Below are 16974 nucleotides of genomic sequence, written 5' to 3' on the forward strand. Positions count from 1 at the left end.
TTTCCTTTGTACTGTTTTCCTATTAGGGTATTCATCTTTTTCTTTTTGATTCCAAGAGTTCCTTATATATATTAAAAATATGAATTTTTATCAAATATATTAGATTCCTTTTGAGTCTGTTAACTGTGTTTATAATTTTTTTTAGGCTTTAGTTATTTTCCTTTAATAAACACAGATATTTCTCATTTTTACAAAATCAAACCTATCAATTCTCTCTTTTCTGATTTCTGCTGTGGTATCATGCTTAGAAAAGTCTCCTGACGACAATTTCATTGTATTTGCTTCCCTTAGATAATTAGGCAATTGAAGACACTGCTACATTTTCACTTTTTTAATTTCTAGTTGATGGAGACCATCTCTGCAATCAATGTGCACATATTCAGAGTATACGGCCACTCTGCTTTTATTTTCTACCTTCATTTAGCAAAGTAAGCTACAGCATGTGAGGAACATCAGTATGTCTGAACCATGACTGTATCCGTCAGGATGGGCTGGGTCAATGGTTCTTAAGTGTGGTGTGGGGTCCCCTGGGAGTCCCTGAGACCCTTTCAGGGGGTCCACAGGTCAAAACTATTTTCATAATAATACTAAGATTTGATTTGCCCTCTTCTCATTCTCTCATGAGAGTATAGTGGGATTTTCTTCAGGCTACATGATGTATGATATCATTGTTCTGATGGTTAATGAATTGTGTACTTGTATAGTTTCCTGTTTTCTAGAAATTTCTAAGGTGGTAACTTTATGGTATAAACACGTGAGTTTTCAGAGATTAACTCAACTGATTCTAAGTTCTTTTGCTGCATGTTTGATATCTTTCGTTATATCTGCTATGCTATCTGTGTATCTGTAACCTCATTGTTGTGGAATACATAGTTATTTTGAAATCCTCAAGTCTTCCTTGTGCCTGTACTGAAATACAAGAAGTAAGTACACTCTGTGTCTTATTATTAAATATTGATAGTTATAACCCACATAAACAAAAGCTCTTTGGGAACCTCAATAATTTAAGAATGTAAAGAGGCCCTGACAGCAAAAAGTTTGAGAACTGCTGGGTTGGTGATACCGTGGTTAGCAAACCATCCAAAAATTCCAAAGGTTTATTTCTCCCTCACATTACATGTCCATCTCGGGTCAGCTAGTTCTCTGCTTGGCAATGTCCTCAGGTCCCAGGTGGACAAGACAGACACCCTTTGGAACCCTGCCAGTCATGGAGGCAGAGGGAAGAGCATGAGACTCTCCGGCTGGCGTGGCCTTGAAGTACCTCAGCCTGAGCAGGACACACATTACTTCCACTCACACCACTGGTTAGAAAGGGTCATGTGACCCCACCCAACCGCTAGGGGACTAGGAAGTGCAGCCCCCTCGCTAGTTACGAGCCAATAATGTTTGGTGTAGAGAACATCTAACTACTACAATGACATTTATTTACTTATTTATTTAAAATTTATTTATTTATTTATTTATTTGGCTGCACCGGGTCTTAGTTGTGGCATGCGGGATCTAGTTCCCTGACCAGGGACCGAACCTGGGTCCCCTGCATTGGGAGCACAGAGTCTTAGCCACTGGACCACCAGGGAAGTCCCTACAATGATATTTAATTCAATACTTTGAAGACCTAATAAGAGTATGCAAGTAACAACTAAATTATACCTCATACCTTCACTTTAAGAAAAGTAAAGCCACCAGGCTTTTTGTTGCTGAAGCCTATAAGTTTCAAGTTCAAACTTCCAGGCTGTATCTATATTAGCGCATCTCAGCAACAAAGTCTCAACAAACTATATTCTATTGGATTTTGGGGGGTTTGCCTAATTACCACAATTGAAGATTCATGACTGTCCATATGTTCCAAGACAATCTGACTGAAATAAATGGCATCAGCTAATAAAAGGCTGTAATTTTTTATGATACTTGGTGCTCATATGATTTAAAGGAAAAAGCAGAGTTCAGAGCTAATTAACACCAAGACAGCACGGCTATTTTCTGCTGAGCAAGAGCTGCTTCATGAAGAGAAAGGGTGTCACAGATTATTTGGTGTCACTGAGCAGATACTGATTATACTAAGAGACCAGTTTTGGTAAAGGTTCCCGCTACACAGTCTGAAGCTTCAGACAATAAAGCTGCTCTCATACACAGCCCTACCCTCTTCTGATGCCATTTTCCCTGCTCAACACAGTCTTCTACCCTTTTCATTTCCATGTGGAAACATCTTTGGAGGATGTGGAAATAAGTTCCTGCACATGGGGTTCATGCACAAACATAACAGACCCCAACAATGTATGCGGACTCACCCTCAGCGTCAAGTATGACGCAGACGGTACCAAGTCATCCTGCCTGACTCACCTTTGTAAGTAGCATCACAAATAGAACGGGATTTCAACGGAAACTAACCTGTGCCGACTGTAAAAACTCAGCTCCACTTAACTGACAAGAGGAAAAAGAACTGTACAAAAATAAATCTAATCCATCTGAAGCTGTTTACTTTTACAAATATTATTGGTGCTAGTACAAAACATGACAAACAAGTAACCTTTTCTCACTGCAAAAAAAAAACATAAGAGGAAGATAATCAGTATCTGCCAGATGAGAAAGGACAAGGGAAAGGCGTTCTTTCCTCTTCTCACATGGTATTCAGCCTCGAACTTAGTCTGCACGGGCCTTGGCTTACACTGGGGCCTGAGCACAAAGGCATGTGTTTGAATTTGCTCTCATCCTCTGGTACCTGACTTTAAACAATTTTCATAAGTGACAGTTTAGATTTACCAAACTGATAGTTGATAAACTCCTTCCAGTAAATTCCTCTAGAATGATTTATTGCCAAAAGTGCAATGTGTTCCTCAATACAGGTTTTCCACAAAGTAAAATGCACCCGGACAAGGTGAGTATGGTGTTAGCAAATATTCATCATTTCAAGCCAGCATATTTACTGAATGTCAACCCTACTCTAAGTACCACAGGAGGTACAAAAGAAATACGTCATCCCTGCCCTCAAGGAGATTATAAACTAGCGGGAGGTGTGTGTGTGTGTGTGTGTGTGTGTGTGTGTTCCCTAAAACCCCAGACACATGGATTTAACTAAACAATATATAACAAAAATGCTAATATTAACGATAAAGACGTAAGTTCAGTGCTGTCAGAATGCAGAGAAAACTTCGTGGAGGCAGTGGGGTCTGAATGGGAATGCAAAAGGTGGATTCAATTTGCTTTGGTACCAACAACAGGCTGGGGCATTTCACGGGAAGAGAATGCCCCGAGGAACCGGGAGAGACAGAACACTGACAAACTGGTCAGAGTAGAGGCGCAGAAGAAGGCAGGAAGTAGGTAACAAATTAATGTGGACATCCACCCACCTGCTCATTCATGAGGCAAACATCTGGTAAGTACGTGTCATGTGCCCACACTGTTAGGGACCTGATGGCGAACCAGACCACTATAGTCCCTGACCACATGGAGCTTGCTTTGCAGTGGAAGAAAGCAGAACATCACCACAAAGTAGGCAGAAAATATAGAAAACATCTAATTTGTAAGGGGCTTTAAAAATGGAGCCAAGAGTTTGACCCTTACCCAATAAACAACAGGAAGCCACAAAAGCTTCCTGGCTAGAGAAATGTGATCAATACTGTGCGTTAATATTAACTTGTACAGCTTGACTAAAGCTGACAGAAGGCAAACCAGAGAGACCTGAAGAAAACTACAGCAGAAATGTAGGGCTGAGGTTATGAGGGCTGGCTGGCTGGCAGCCTAGAAGTTGAAACAGAAATGAAGGGGTCAAAGTCGGCTGGAGTCGAGGGGGTTCACAGACTGAGTGGCTTACAGGACAGTCGAGAAGGGGCTCAATACTATATGGAGAAGAAAAGCCAAAGAGCATCCGGGGTTTTGACTGGGATGCATGGGTTAGGGAGAACCTGGGAGGCAGCCAGGCTTGAAAGGCAGGTGACTCTAACACGTCAGCAATAATGGCCAGAAGGCAGAGATGCGGGGCCCAAGCAGAGCACTTTAAACCAGCCGAGCTGGTGAGGACTGAACCTGGGGAAATTCTAAGGAAGACAGGAAATGAGCAACTGGCAACGTGAGAAAGGAGGGCAAGGAGAGCATCGCAAAAGCTGAAGGGGATTTCGAGGCTGTCAGTGGTGTCACAAATGCATTTGCACAGACTTAAAGCTGATAAAGTACTTTCACCGATATTTCCTCATTTAACACTTGAAGACTCATAAAATGTCTTGAGATTGGTATTGGAACCCCCATTTTACAGATAAAAACAGTGAAGATCAAAAAGGTTAACTAAATGACTTGTCTGAGATGGAGAAGTTTATCTGATTATGTACCCCTGACCCAAAAGCTGGCTAGAAATTATAACTTGTGTGGCCTGGCTCAAACCGATCTTCGGTTCATGAACATTTACGAGAGTGAAAGGCAAACTACAGAGAGGGGACAGATATTTATACTAATCTATCAGACAAAGGACTCACTCAAATTCTATAAAGAATTCCTACAAATCAGTAAGAGCATTTATTAACTTTTATGCTCATGATACTAATAAAAATATACTGGCATTTACTTTACATAATAATATGCCCATTACTATGCTAAGCACTTAACGTGCATTCTCGCTTAATTCTCCCAACAGCCCTATGACAGTAAAATTATTGTCTGGATTTTATGGATGAAGAAACAGGCTCAGAGAGGTTAAGTAACTTGCCCCATATCAGGGGGCTAGAGAGTCAAACTTGGACTTGACTTCAAAGGCTGTGCTCTTTAAGCCACTGACCTCTTCCGTAGCTCCACCTCCAGCTTTGGCCTTTTCACACCATCATCAACACGCTCACAGGTGCCCAAAATGCCAGGTACTGGGCTAAGTGATCTCAGCTGTCCTTCCCTAAAACCCGCCTGTGTTGAGTATAGGGGTCAGACGTACACACTATATTTCTCATGATTTTGGAGGTTGGCCTTCTACCACCACTTTAGGACTCTTCATTTTGAAAAGGTGGGCTTAAGAGAGAAACAATCAAATCGTGAATATGTCAGAAAAGCTAAACAGGAGATTGATCAAACAATTCCAAGTTTCTACAGCTAGGAATAACCTTAGAAAACTCAAGTTCTACTTAACATAGAAGGAAAAAAACTTACAAAATTTATAGAACACGTTATCCCCAAGATGGCATTATAAGTTCAAGAAAGGACTAGGTGGGACTTCGCTGGTGGTCCAGTGGTTAAGACTCTGCGCTCCCAATGCGGGGGGCCCGGGTTCAATCCCTGGTCAGGGTGCTGGATCCTGCATGCTGCAACTAAAGATACCGCACGCCACAGCTAAGACCAGGCGCAGCCAAATAAATAAATAAATACTAAAAAAAAAAAAAAAAAAAAAAAAAAGGACTAGGCAATTGGTAAGGACAGAACTCTATAAATACTAAAAAAAGAAAAAAGGCACGGCCCACATCACCTTTAAGGTTTGCGGGGCCGATGGGGAGTCCCGTCCTCCAGGGCACACCCCTTGCTGACAACAGCACACGAGAACAAATGGGCCAAAGGAGCAGAAATGCTGATTCCTGATTAGAGGTCATTCCAAGGGCTTAGAAAAGACTTTCCTACCATTGTACAACTTTGTTTTCATTTCTCTTCCTAGTCATGTCCATGTTTATTTGGGGCCTTTGAGACATGACAGTAAATGAAAAGGCCAGCATCTGAGTGAAACGAACTCAAGTTCCTTTCTGGGTCAAAAATGATGGTTCGGATCCTCTCTTTACATCCAGAGTTTGGCTTATTTTTTCCTTCTCGTCCGTGTGCATCTGTTACATCCTGCCCACTCGTGCAGGATACGTGTGGTTTGATGTCTGTTGGCATTTTACTACTGAAGAATGTTCTGGCTCCAGCAAACCCGGGAGGGAACACTGTGCACTCACTGCAAGCAGAATTGGTTCCAAATGTCCAAGAGCCAAGCAGGATATGGCCATCAGGCCACGAGCTTCTCCAAGGGAGTGCGACCTGTATAACCCATGGGCCACGACGGTGGCAATAAAGCAGCAATATTCCCAATGGCCTTTTTGTTTGTTTGTTTTTGGTGCCCCCTTTTAAACATTTATGCTATTTTATTTCTTCATCTCTGTTAGCTGTCTTAAATCCTCTCTTGAACAAAGTAGGGTATAAATAAAACACATAAGTAAAATTAAAATGTAAGTTTAATAGAAGTAAACACTAAAATTCCATAGCCAAGCAAAACGTGCGGCTTGCGTGTCCCATATTCTCTTCTCCATGGTTTTATTACTGAACTCACAGCAAATATAAAAGCTTTCAATTGAATTCTCTTTAAGGAAGAAAGAAAAAAAAAAGGTATTTTGGTAGATAACGCAGAACTGGAGTATTAAAATTTCAAGATGCAATTGTTTGAAATGTCCAAAGCAGAAAGGTAGTAACTAGCTTATGGTTTACTGAAGAAAACAATTTGAAAATTCAACCTCCTGGTGTTTGCTGATCCCATTATGAGATGACACTGGAACTAGCGGGACACCCTGACGGCCCCCTCCCCACTCCCAGGGAGACCCCCAGAGGCCTCTCTGAGCTCCACCCGGGAACCCTCCTGACCGCCAGTGCTGTCTTGCTGTCGCTATAGCAGAACCTCTGCCTCTGCCAGGTCCTCCCCTCTCTGCCTGGCCTCTTCAAAGCTGATAGCTCACAAGTTTACCTGTGGGTCCCACTCTGCCTCTACTCCAGACACCGTCTTTCTGGGTCATCCCTTGGCTCTGCACTCCACTCCCATGCTTAACCCCAGCTTCCAGGAACCACTGCGCCCGCCACCCAAGTCACACTCATGACCTTGCAGGAAGAGTTCAGAGAGAAAACCGTCTTTTGAAGAGAATAAACTCAGTATTTTGAACAGAAAGAACGAAGAAAGCTTTGGGAATTCATAACCTAATTCATAAATTCTGGCACTATTTTTTTTTATTATTACAGTAGCAGATTTAGCCAGGATGAGGCATACCAAAGCCTTCTACGTACATGTATGTCTTTTTAAAATTAGCGAAACCTCACGTTTATCAAAATCCAAGAAGTAGCAACAATAAATATTAGTAACCGAATACCTACTTTCGCCAGGTACTTTATACATACCCTCATGCGCCAATACACAACAGCCTGGCTCAGAGTGCGTGCTTAATACATTTTCACCTGTTGCCTACGTTTCAACATGCAGGAAAACAGGGAGCAACAAGGTTCAACTCCTAGCCTAGAGGCACAAACCTCCCAGGGGTAAAACTGGGCTTTGAATACGGGCCGTCTGGCTGCAGAGCCCCATGGTGAGCTGCCTCCATGAGGTGCGCTGCAGGCCAGGACAGGAGACGCCGAGCCAGAATGACGCGCTCAGGCCTACCTGGGCGGCAGGGCGGCCTGCGAGCCCGGCTCCTCAGGACCATGCTCACTGACAGGACGCCTTACCATCCGGGGAAGGTAGGTTTTTGGACACCCAAGGCTCACGCTACTTGCCCAGCACACTCGCTTTAAGCAGGGTCACTGTTGTGAACATCCAACCTAATGCAGCAGATGGGAAACTCACTGAAGGAATGACCTTCTTAGACCCACCTTTGCATCCCTCATTAAGACTAAATTATCTGCCCATCAGGTTAGATAAGCAAGGAAAGAACAAACACACAGCACCTCACTGCTTTAGGCACCGAAGTGTGCACCTGGCTTAGCCAACGCTTTTACATTCGGTTTCTGCGGATGGCCCTGCCATCCTGGTTGAGGGGCTGGGTGACTCTGTCCCCCAGGTCAATCCTGGCTGTGACCAGCAGACCTTCCTCTAGTGCTCTAGCCTTTTCCTCCCATCTGCAGTCCAAACTCGAAGTTTTAGCCCCACTCTGTGACTGTAACCTGCAGCCAGAGAAACCCAGACAACCAAAAACTGTGGAAAGAACAATAGACCCTATACCAGGGAAGGAATGAAAATGCATTTTTTATTTAGGTTTTGATTTTACGCTTCTAGTTTCACGGCTGTCATGGAAGGATAAAGATCCCAGAAGACTGACCTCCATATGTGGCCTACAAGAAAATACATTTTTGCTTAAGTTCATTTTTTATTTAACGACTGTGTTTTTTTTCAAAAGTGTTTAAAAGTTGAAAAGGAGATTGGCTCCTTTAAGGCTCAATCCACTGGGACCGGAGATCTTAAAACAGGCTATAAACACTGCAGACATGCGTAAAAATGAAACTCTTTCAACTACAACATTGGTTAAGTAGGAATTAAACTCAAGTGCTTAGGAATAAATCAGGTTTAAAATGTGTCAATTATAACGTCTATAAAAAGCATAGAGATCAAGAAAATTTCACTCGTACTCTTCAGGAATCCTTGCTCCAAATAAATTTTGGCAAATCATCTCAGAAATCTCAAATCAGTCAGATTTCAGGCCGCTGACGATGCATCTGACTACCTGAACCAGAGATGCCAACCTGGTTTCAATGTGCCCAGTTAATGATAAACTGCTCCTTCCCCTCAGTGTGTGGCAGGCAGACAACGGCTCCACTCCGCAAAGAGGAAATCCAGAACACTAGAGAAAGGGAGTGTTTTTTTTTCTTTTTTAAGAGAAAGGGAATGATTAAACGTCATGGAAGTCCTGTCTAGCTGCCTGCTTCACTCTCTGGGATACAATTTAAGGGGATATTTTAAAGTTTAAAACATGGGCATGGGAGATTCTTAAGCTGATTTTTGACATTTCTATATTACTCCATTTGTTATTATCATGTATTATGCCTGTAAAACTGAAACTTTTAAACAGAGTTCCCTGGTTTTGTGTCAGCTTGCTTCCATCTGAGATTCCTGGCGGAAAGTCTCTGAACTTCCTGAACACGAGAGTTCTGAAAGTGCTCTGGCGCGCTGGTGGGAAGAGGACCTCGCCTCCTAGTTACACTTCGGTGTCATCAAGCCGTAGACCCGAATGCGAACACATCAACAGGGGTTATTACCATCTTTTGACCACGCAGGTAAGAATAAAGATTACTTCTATTTTTTCTCTCATTCTTCAGCTAAATCATGGTATTTCAGCTTCAGGCTGATTTCTAATTTCACAAAAAATCCTAGTAAATATCAAGTCCAGAGATCACCTTCACAGCTTCTCTTCTAGTGGAACCCTGCGAGAGAAAATCTCCACACCAGAGGGGATGGTGTTTTACACTGAGTTTGTTGACAACGGCAACGCAAGATGATTAAGCAAGAGTACATGTTTCATAGGGATTTCACCTACAGCCATAAATGTGGAGGTGCCTTCACTCATCCCGAGAAGTAAAAATTTTTTTTTTTTTAAAGAAATATTTCTTTGGCTTCCACCCATCAATCCAATAACAATGACGGGTCCTAACACTCTGGTAGTTTTATAGCTCTGACAAATGTTTACCTAGGACTCTGGCCAAGCCTATTATTTTAGATCTTTTTGATCATGTGCAGCGGCCTAAGATTCAGTAAGCCTGGTAAACAGGTAAATGGCTGCTCAATTACTGATAACCAGACTAACTATAAATGAGTGGAAAAAAAGGCTGATTTCAGAAAAGCCGGTTTCATTTACCGCTTTGCTTCTAAGAACTGGAGAAAAAGAATAACTAGCCCAGGGAATTCCCTGGCAGTCCAGTGGTTGGGACTCTGTGCTTCCACTGCAGGGGGCAAGAGTTTGATCCCTGGTCCGGGAACTAAGATCCCACAAGCCGCGCAGCATGGCCAAACAAAACAAAACACAAAACAAAGAGAATAACCAGCCCGATAGCTCCATTCAAAGGGAAAAAAAATGAAGGCCAAAGGCTTACCGTTGATTAGTTACAAGAATCTCCAGATGGCCCTATGGCAGCCTAACAAGATCTGCAATTCCCAAAAATATTTCTTTGGGCGTTTCCATAGTAAGTAGCAACTAACACACTTAAGGGATTCTTATGAGGGGTGCCCAAGGAGTCCGGCAGCTCTGTAGTCTGAGGACTGGTAAGCTAGGGTGACAGTACAGCATAGAGGTCAAGAACTGGGATTCCAGAGTCAGACTGCCCGGGGCTGAATCCAGACTCTCTTGATTTCTAGTGGTGTGGCTTTGGGCAAGTTACTTAATCCCTCTATGCTTCATTCCCTCAGCTTTAAATCAAGAATCATCTGAATGCCTACTTTAAGGTCTGATGTGAGAATTAAGTGCAAAAACATCAAGGGTCCATTCAGCACCCTGCCCCTGCACAAAGTAAGCCCTCACAAAACGTTAGCTATTATTAACATCACGCAGACATACCGACAACACAGACTTGACCAGCTCTAGTCCAGTCAACGCAAGCTTGAATAGACCAGACTTGGCTACTTCGGATCACTGGAAAACCTAAGCCCAAATTAGAGGTTCTCTGGCAGGGCTGGGAAGACCCAACCCAGCAGTTTAGAGAGAAATAATCCACCTCATGACCTGACCTTAGAAGCCTCCCTGCCCTTCACGCTGACCTCAAATGTAGAATCAACAAGAAAGGAAACTTACTGGGCCCCTACTAAGTGCCAGACACAGTGTGAGACTCTCTCGTGTTATCTTTTATCCGGTGAGGAAACGGCCGCACATGCCGAGGACGTGCTTGGGGCATCCCTTGTTTCCTAGCTTATTCCTGAGTTTATTCCTAACCTGGGCCTCCGAAATGAGGCTATTTGTCCGGGAGCCTCTTCCTTGAATTTCTGGACAGCTGCACAAAAGGAGGACACAAGACACCTGCCTCTGAACCTGGACTCACTTCAGAGGCGGGATGTCCCCGTGGAAGACTCAAGAACCGGACAGAGTCCTGGGGAGGTTCCCCGGTAGCCTTGACCTTGGTGCCTGAGACTCGGTTTCCCACCCTGCGGGCTGGGGGCGATGACACAGCCCCTGGGCCTGGGCGGGTGTGTGAGCCGAGCGTGGCACCGGGTCCCGGAGGACTTGGACCCCCACTCCACCTCCACCTCGGGGACCCTGTTCCCTCCTGGGGGCGCGGGGGCCTCTGGCCTTGCCCTGACACAGCGCACGCGGCGCACCGGCCGCGGAGAGCTGGGGCAGAGGCCGGCCAGAACATCCCCGGCGCAAGGATCAGGGCGGTGGGGACAGTCCAGCCGGCCGGCGATCGCGGACGTCAGCCGGGGTCACGCGGCCTCCCCGCCAGGCTCCGGCCGCCCGAGGCGGGAACGGGGCGGTCGCCGCCAGCCCGGCCACCCCTGAGCGACCCGGCCCAGCCTCAGCCCTGACGGCGGCCCACCGCAGGCCTCACCTCCCTGCGCACGTTCAGCAACGAGTAATAGTCTTCATTGTCCAGCTCCTCCTCGCTCAAGGCCGTCGCCATCTTCGCAACCTTTCACCCCGCCAAACCGGCAAGGCCGTGCTCAAGAGGGACCGGCCGTTCGCTGTCCAGACAGCGTGGGCCCGTGAGGCCGCTCCACAGCGGCCCCTGGCGGCCCGGAGTCGCGCCGCCACCGCCCAGCCCGGAAGAAGCGCGCCTGCGCCCTGCGCCCCCGCGCGGCCGGGGGCGGGACGCGGCGCTTCGGGCCCTTCCACGTGCTACGCGCGGATCTAAAGCCCAGCCAGGGTGCCCTGGGGCTGTGCCCGGGCTAGAGAGGACGACTTTGCGGTCACACCCGGGGGTCGTCACCGTCTGGGCGCCGGGGAGATAGGCCCCTGCTACACCCCCTGTCTCCCCCGCCGGCCCCCAGGGCGGGGCGCATCCGGATCCCAAATATAGCTCCACCTGGGCCGCTTCGCCAGCACCGCCCCCCAACCCCCCGCGGGAGGCTACTCCAGGCCCCACTTGCTGACTTGTCACAGGAAGCTTCCAGAATGTCATGTGTTCCTGCCTCAGTGGTCTTCGCCTTTTCTCTTGACCACCCGGAACCCTGCCCAGAGGACGGGCCTCCTCATTTTCACTTTTTATTATTGCCCTATATTTAGGGGCACCTGGCCATTTTTCTGCTGCTTAAATGAGGAGGCAGTAGCCATTGGGTTCCCGCTATAATTGTCTATGGCCGGCTTGTGTACCTGCAGACCCTATCACAGAGCTGTTCTCTTGTAAATTTCTATCTTATAATTTAACGTTGGAGCCTGATTGATTTCAGTCTGGTGCCTGCTGCCTTATGCGTTGTTAAAGATGTCTCGGTTACATGACGCAGTTATCAAGAGGAGGTGGACAGGAGAGCTCCCACGGTCTTGTCACCGGTTTGGTTCCTGCTGCCCTGTACCAATTCTTCATTAATTCTCAGTAAGGTTTGTAAACCATCGATTTAGAACCATCCCTGCTGCCCTTCCTAAGCAGGTCTCCTGGGAAGCCCCAAACACCTGTCTGTGGGTTTGAGAAGTTGATTTCTTTCTCTTGCTAATTTTTGACCAGATGTGCACCACCTGGGCCTGTGTATGGTCCCTTCCAAGTTGCCCAGCCCTCTTAAGGATCTTCTGGCATGAGACACTTAGGTGTGCTGAGACTGGTTATTCAAGAGTGTTGAGTCAGTGTGGAACAGACTGTCAGCCCAGGTTGTAAATTAAGAGCTTTTTCTTTATCTGCGTGAGGTTTCCTCACAGCAGCTTTCTTTCACAGACACTCATATTCCATCAGCTATTCCAGCAATTTTTTTTTTTTTTATGGTTTTTCCTTTTTTCTCGGTTGCAGAGCAGTGATGAAGGCTAAACTGCACGCTGACATTTGCTGGTTTTTAAGAATTTCTTACCGAGAGGCTGGGGGGAAAACTACAACGTTATGGTATTCCTTTTTTCCTCAGGTTTGTAGACATTAATTGGGCCATAATGCTCAGCTGGGTAGAGAAGTCCTTCGCCATCTTCCCTCTGCTTTGGAAAACACTGCCTCTAGGAATTACGTGAACGGAACGTAACATATGTCTCAGAACGCCCAGGTCTGTGTTGCTATGATTGAGAATGACCTGGTTTTTATCACCACTCTAACAAAATAAATAGTGACTCAGGGATGCTCTGCGTTTTTGTCCTCTCTTGGGCCCACAGTATTTTGTATTATGGTTACTTGGAAAGTGGTTGTGAAAAATGGGAAATAAACTTAGATCCCCCACAGGCTTGAGAATATATTTACTTTGGAGGTTGGCTCTCTTGTTTCTCCCCTCCAAAACCCTAATCTATGGTGGGCAAGATAATGAAAACCAGGAGCAGTACAAATTTCTAAGTTAACACACACGTCCAACAAACTACTCACACCAGAGCAAGTGACAAAACTCAGCCACGTTAACTCACTTCCTTGCACTTTTGTTTTCTTTTTATTGGGTAAAGCCGCAAAGCAATTTGTCACTTAGCTGCAAAGCCTAATATGTAATACATTCATATAAGTATATGTACGTGTGTATGTATTATACATGTATATATAATTGAAACAGGAGGGAAGGGGGCAGGGCACAACCTTTAAAAGAATAACATAGTCGTTGAGGATATCACAAAAATTGCTTGGAGCTGATTAGGTCCAAGATGGCAGAAGATCCAACTTCCAGTGGACCTTGATCCTCATTATCTGCTCATTATAATACCTTAGCATATGCTAAATGACACACCCACAGGTGCCAAGACAGTTCTGAGGCCAACCGTAAAAGGCCAAAAGTGGGCGATGCCCAATTCCTGGAAATCCCCACCCCTTCCCCAAAAGAGTTGGAATAATCCTTCCACTCATTAGCCTATGAAATTACCCAGCTCATAAAAAGTAACTACCCCATATTTGGGGGCCTCTCGACATCTGAGATGGCTCAAACTCTGTAGAGCGTGTTTCTCCCAGGGCCGCTCTTGCCTTTTGAGATGGACTGCATTCTGTTTCTGGAATGTGTATGTCTCTAAATAAATCCACTTCTTACCTACCACTTTGCCTTGCACTGAATTCCTTCTGCTGAGACATAAAGAACCTGAGCTTCATTAAGTCCTGACACCAGGTGTGTGATCTTACTTAAAAGACAGTGGGTTCAAGTCCCAAATCCGAGTTTTGCCTGGGTTCAAGTCCCAACCTGAGTTGTGCGGTTTCATAATTGTTATTGAATTCTCTCATTGTTAAACAGTAAATATAAGGACGTTCACCTCTACCATCATCGTGTTCAGAACAACCCCAGAACATCTGGCCTCTCAGCACAGCCACTCAGGAAATTTCCTCTGTTTAAGGGCTCGACCCTGGGCCCTCCCATCTAGCATGTAGGGTTAGGGTTCCCAGAGTAAATGCAGGATGCCCATTAAATTTGAATTCCAGATAAACAATGAGTAATTGCTAGTAATATTGCATGGGGCATACACATATACTAAAAAAAAATTCATTGTTTACCTGAAGTTCAAGTTTAACTGAGTGTCCTGTATTTTTATATGTCCTGCATCTGGCAGCCTCAACTAGAAACCCTACAATCCTTCCCCTTTTCTTGAGTGATGCTACGGAGAGATGAGGTGAAGCAGCCTGAATCCACACCCCCTTCTCTGTAATTCAGGAGGAAAAGTCACCTATAATCTTTTTCTTATTCTCTTGTCACTGAGCCCAGATTGGACTGTCATGCTTGCTTGCCAGCCATTCATAGCCTTGCTCTCCCTCTCCCCTCGTGAGCTCTGATAACCCTGTTAAGAGGCGTTAAGAAGAAAAAAAAAAACCTTAGCTAAAGAAAAGGGAGAATCTGCAGGCACTGAAGAATTAAATTTTCTTGAGGTTATCTCTTCCCTTAGCATTTCAGTGACTCGTCATTTTCCTCTTTAGCCAAGATGATGATTGCAGGAGGGTCGAGTCACCCAGAGGAAGATCCACACCTGCTTGAGTGAGATAGGGCAGCCTCGGCAGCGTGGCAGGAGGCGCAGGCAGCAGTTCAGGGATAGACTGGAGGCCTCGGGACTCACCCGTTTTAGACCTTGCCATTCCTGTCCAAGTATGCGTCTCCAAAATCTCCAATTCAGACCTTCTGCCTTTGCAACTCAACATTCCACCTACGATGTCATCCATTTGTTGTGCCCGTGGTACTTACTGGTTTTCCCGGCCGTTTGCAACTTCACGTCCGTCCGTGGTCCCTATGTGTTCACCTATCCTAATCCGTCAGCTCCCAGCTGGGGTCCCATTCCAATCTGCTTTCTCGGCTGTTCAGTGATGTCATAATGCTTTGGCCTTTGGCTCTGTCCATCACATCCATTCCCAGTTTAGTTTGTCTCTCTTATCTACCTTTCCACGCTCCTCCCAGGCTGTCGAGAGTAGCTGAGGAAAGTCTTGGAAGATGCAAAGTTGATGCTTATTGATGCTGAAAGCTCGACCTTTGTGCAACGGTGTCGAATCAAATCTTGGAGACAGAGTTTTGGGTGAAGTAGCAAAGAACAGCTTTATTGACTTGCCAAGCAAAGGGGGACACGGCGGGCTCGTGCCTCTCAAAACTGTGTGTCCCAACCTGGCAGGATTTGGTGAGGAGTTTTTTTTTTTTTAAGAATTTACTAAATCTTTATTTCCCTAATTGTGGTATTAACAAAAATTTCTCACAAAATGTATAAAACAGCATAAACATTCGATAGATACACTAGTATTAGTCATACTTATTCTTTCACTTGATTAGCATTTGTTAAGAAAACAAATGGCCAAAGTGCTTAACTTTCATTTAGAATGGAATAATCTGGCCTAACTCTGACCAATAATTAAAGAAAATAGTAGAGGATACAAGTATTCAAAATTTTACATGAATAAGGAGGGTTTGCTATTTTGTCTGCTAAAGATTTTTACCTCAACTTTAAATCTTCCTAAAATGCCAACATCCCAAAATAAAATTTAGTATCACCTGACTGTAGACTGAATAAACCTTCAACATCAATCCTTAGCACCACAAAGTCATAACACGTTTTTTTTTTTTTTCATGTAAGGACCAAGCAGTTTTAAAAACAATCTAAATGACCTCAAAGCATTCTTGGTGTGGAGTTTTGTAGCAATGGTTCAAGGGTGGGGTTACTGATAATGATTAGGGTGTGTGCAGGACCTGTACTCCTTTAATCTGGTCTCAGGTAATCTCTTTTATTTATTTATTTATTTTTTCAGGTAATCTCTTGATAAACTTCTCTGGTTCCTTTAATCTGGCCTCAGGTAGTCTTCTCTGGAATGAAGAATTGCAGACATCTTCCATTTGTTGGGGGTTTTAGTTCTATAAAGGGTTCAAAGATATTGTCTTGTGCATCCCTTGAGGGGGACCCAGGACCTGCCCCAAGGCTGCTCCTCCCTTGTCTCTGCATCCCCTCCCTTTCCTGATGAGCAATTGTTTGACTCTGCCTTTTGGGACTCAGAGAAGGTCATCGAGGCTGAACAGAAAGGCTCCCGTGCCCAGGAGCCCCGCGGGGTCCTGCTCGGTTTCATTATCTGACTTTAACTGGCCCCCAGTGTTACTTGGCAGTCCTGTTATGCTCATCTCTTATAATACCCTGTACCTTCCCCGACAGTGTCTATTCAGCTTATCTTTAAGTTTGAGACAATATGCAGGAATGGGCATTGGCCTTTCTGCAATTTGCAAGAGGGAAGCGATTTCTGTTCTAGTGGAATTAACACTCCAATGTGTGGGGGAGGGGCTCAGACAATAAACAAGTTAGTTGATCAGCAAGATGACTACAGATAAGTACTGTGAGTAAAATAAAACACAGTGATGTGATACTGGAACGTCTCAGGTGGAGGTAGGTCATGTGAAGTGGGCTGGTTATGGAAGATTTATCTGGGGAGGTAATTTTGAACCAAATGACAAGGAGGATCTGGCTTTGCAAGATCCAGAGGAAGAAACTTCCAGTGCAAAGGCTTGGAGACAAGAACAAGTTTGGTGTGCTCCAGGGATGGGGAGAGAGAGCCAGCGAGCACGAAGCTGGTGCAGGTGGGGGAGGACAGTCGGAAGAGATGGAGAGGCTCAGTCGGGCGGGGTTGGGGGGGGCTCATGGAGGGGAGGGGGGTGGTCAGGAATTTAAGCTTTATTCTGACCACAATGGGGAGCATTGAAGGATTTTAAGCAGGGAAGAGACATGGTCTGATTTCCCCCCCCCAAAGGAT

General features: G+C 45.2%; 1 protein-coding gene across 1 annotated transcript in view; it reads right to left on the minus strand.

Moving 5' to 3' along the window:
• Nucleotides 1–11346, minus strand: part of DNAJC11 (DnaJ heat shock protein family (Hsp40) member C11) — a 64865-nt gene extending 53519 nt beyond the window's left edge. The window contains exon 1 of the mRNA XM_068538790.1: nucleotides 11227–11346. Coding sequence (XP_068394891.1) covers nucleotides 11227–11298 — 72 coding nt within the window. The 5' untranslated portion in view covers nucleotides 11299–11346. The remainder of the gene's footprint in view (nucleotides 1–11226) is intronic.
• Between the last annotated feature and the right edge of the window lie 5628 nt (nucleotides 11347–16974).

The sequence above is a fragment of the Eschrichtius robustus genome, chromosome 3 (genome assembly GCF_028021215.1).
Source record: "Eschrichtius robustus isolate mEscRob2 chromosome 3, mEscRob2.pri, whole genome shotgun sequence".
Taxonomy (NCBI): Eukaryota; Metazoa; Chordata; class Mammalia; order Artiodactyla; family Eschrichtiidae; genus Eschrichtius; species Eschrichtius robustus.